At 45.5% G+C, this 2,356-nt stretch overlaps 2 protein-coding genes across 2 annotated transcripts in view; one reads left to right on the forward strand and one right to left on the reverse strand.

Moving 5' to 3' along the window:
* The window catches only part of LOC119586300 (serpin B12-like), a 1,597-nt gene extending 832 nt beyond the window's left edge, over window positions 1-765 (reverse strand). Inside the window, exons 1-2 of the mRNA XM_037935006.1 lie at window positions 631-765; window positions 68-306 (exon numbers count right to left, since the gene is read on the reverse strand). Of these exons, the coding sequence (XP_037790934.1) occupies window positions 68-306; window positions 631-670 (279 nt within the window). The 5' untranslated portion in view covers window positions 671-765. The remainder of the gene's footprint in view (window positions 1-67; window positions 307-630) is intronic.
* LOC119586299 (ovalbumin-related protein X-like) overlaps window positions 1-2,356 on the forward strand; it is a 52,031-nt gene that overhangs the window by 1,734 nt on the left and 47,941 nt on the right. The gene's annotated exons all lie outside the window — the stretch shown is intronic.

Below are 2,356 nucleotides of genomic sequence, written 5' to 3' on the forward strand. Positions count from 1 at the left end.
GGATGGTGCTGCTGAATTAACTAAGTAAAAAATCAATCGCCAAGCACATCAAGCCGAATCAACTCACCGGGATTAGAGTCTTGGAAACTGTTTGCTCAAGCCTGAATCTCGGCAACAGAAGGTCGACATCCTTCTTGACCAAGTTATTCCCGAGGGTCACGGCTTGCATATTGTTTTCGTTCAGCCTTGTTACCATGCTAGCGAAGCCTTGAGTCCCCTCGCCCATGGGAAGCAAAAGGAACATGGACATGGCACCACCGGCGTAGGGCAGTTCCAGGACCCTTGCGGCGATGTGGTCGAACTCACCTGTGTGCAGAGAAAGAGGACGTGTAAGCGAAGAGAGATAAAAACGACAGAAAATCGTTGTCTGTTTCTCATTAAGGCAGGAAGGGGAGGGAGGAATTATAACGGGGGAAATGCTAGAAAACGGGGAAGGATGTTTGAATTGATCATTGCATTTGAAAATCAACATTGTAAATGAAATAAAGAAGCATGGAAGGAAACAGGCTGTGCTTTGCAATAATGATGAGTGAGAAACAAACATATCAATACACTTATCTATTGGAACATATTCTCTCCAACGGATATATTCATTTACTAAACTATTAACACTTCCATCAGAATCTTTACCATATCTAAGGGACGCGGCCTGTTTCATCATAGGGGTCATGACGGAGTCGCCGGGTGTAACGTAGAACTCCCTAGGTGTGGTGGCCGCAGCGTCGAAGAAGTACTGCCACGTGCCCTTGAAGTAGGCAGCGTTGACGACCATAAGGCCTACCAGTCGTCCGCGACACAATTCCCGGGGATCTGCCCTTGTTAGGCGGAGGCGAAGTTGTTGATGGGGCGACCAAGGCAGGTCTGTGAAAAAAAATCGGTGGTTGCGCATTTTGTATTTTTCTCGAATATCTTACACTTTACACGGAACAAAATAGGTCGGTTAAGGAAAGGGATGATGATGAATGACTAAAGAGGTTACTAAACAACCTACAATGCGATATTCCTACTCGTCTAGATGAAGTTTGATAAGTGGACTAAAGGTAAGGATCTATCTCTAGTCAGTTATAAGGAATATACTTAGTCAGCCTAATAAGTGAGGGAAAGACCTTCAGTTCCAAAAAAACTATAAAACCTTTAAAAGTGAGGAGGAAGATCCGTAATTTCCATGATTTCAACGAGTTTGGGGTACAAGTTTTTGGTTAAATAAAAACTTTTTTTTTAATAAGTAAAATTTGACAAAAAAGTTTTTCTGTGACCAAGGTGTACCTTTTCGCAAACCTAGTCCAGTATCTTCATGTAAAAAACGAAAAAATATTTTCGGCGTTTCGAGCAGAACCCTCCCGAGGGTAAAAGGATATGAAATTTTGCACTCAGGCTGAAAAGGGGGTGAAATTTTTTTCCAAGCGATGTAGTTCTGTTCTGTGGTGGTTATTCTATCATCCCGGGAAAAAGGGTATCTTTCATCAAGGAAGTTTTCTCTTTTCCCCTTCGTCTTCAGCAAATTGGAGATGATGTCGGATGGGAAGGTTTTTGTGAAAAACCCGATTGGCGACGGTGAACGTGTGCCTTGTTGTTAGCCGGCGCTGTTTGGGACCGTTGGGGGGGAAAACCCGCATTCTAACAGAAGTTGTTTTTTCCTTTCGTAACGGTTTAGAAGAGGGTGCCTATAAGTATGCTTGTTAGAATCAAAAAATCTGTAAGAAAATACAGTTTTCCAAAAATCTTAGAATCATATCATTTTCGAGCAGATGTGTCTTTATTGGTTTCAAGAGCCAGAGTGAGAGTAGAGGCGAGCATGATCCCAACTCCTTCTGTCTTTCTTTCTTTTTCTCATCATTTTTCAAGACGAAAAAAATCGAAAATCCGCTTTCCCCCCTTTTTTCCTCATCACAGATTAAAAGGCGCACAAAATCTGTTCCTAATGTCTAACTGTTCTTAACGCATTCAACCATCAAAAAAAAAAAAAAATGACAAACACAGAGAAACATTTCCCTCCGTGGGGACCCTTGGCCTCCGCTCCCCCAAAAAAAAAACCCCAGCGTGGTTTTCTTGGTCGCCGACCCTCGGCCCCCGGGCTCGCCGCCGCTCCCCCCCGGGGCCGAATTTTAAAGGGGTGAAAGGGCCCTCCAGATGCTGTAGGCGAGAAGAAAAAAGTTCCGGGGGATGGGGGGCGCCACTGCCCGTGAGCTCGAAGCCCAATCGCGATTTTAGAGAGGTCGGGGCTATCCGCCCCGAGGAGGAGCCTCGCCCCGGAAGACACTGGGGTCGACCTAGCCCAGCACCGCCGCCGCCGCCGCTAGTGCTACCAGGCACTTCACTGGGGGGGGGAGAATGTTTATGTAGAGAGGGGTGAGTG

Source organism: Penaeus monodon, chromosome 21 (genome assembly GCF_015228065.2).
Source record: "Penaeus monodon isolate SGIC_2016 chromosome 21, NSTDA_Pmon_1, whole genome shotgun sequence".
Classification (NCBI taxonomy): domain Eukaryota; kingdom Metazoa; phylum Arthropoda; class Malacostraca; order Decapoda; family Penaeidae; genus Penaeus; species Penaeus monodon.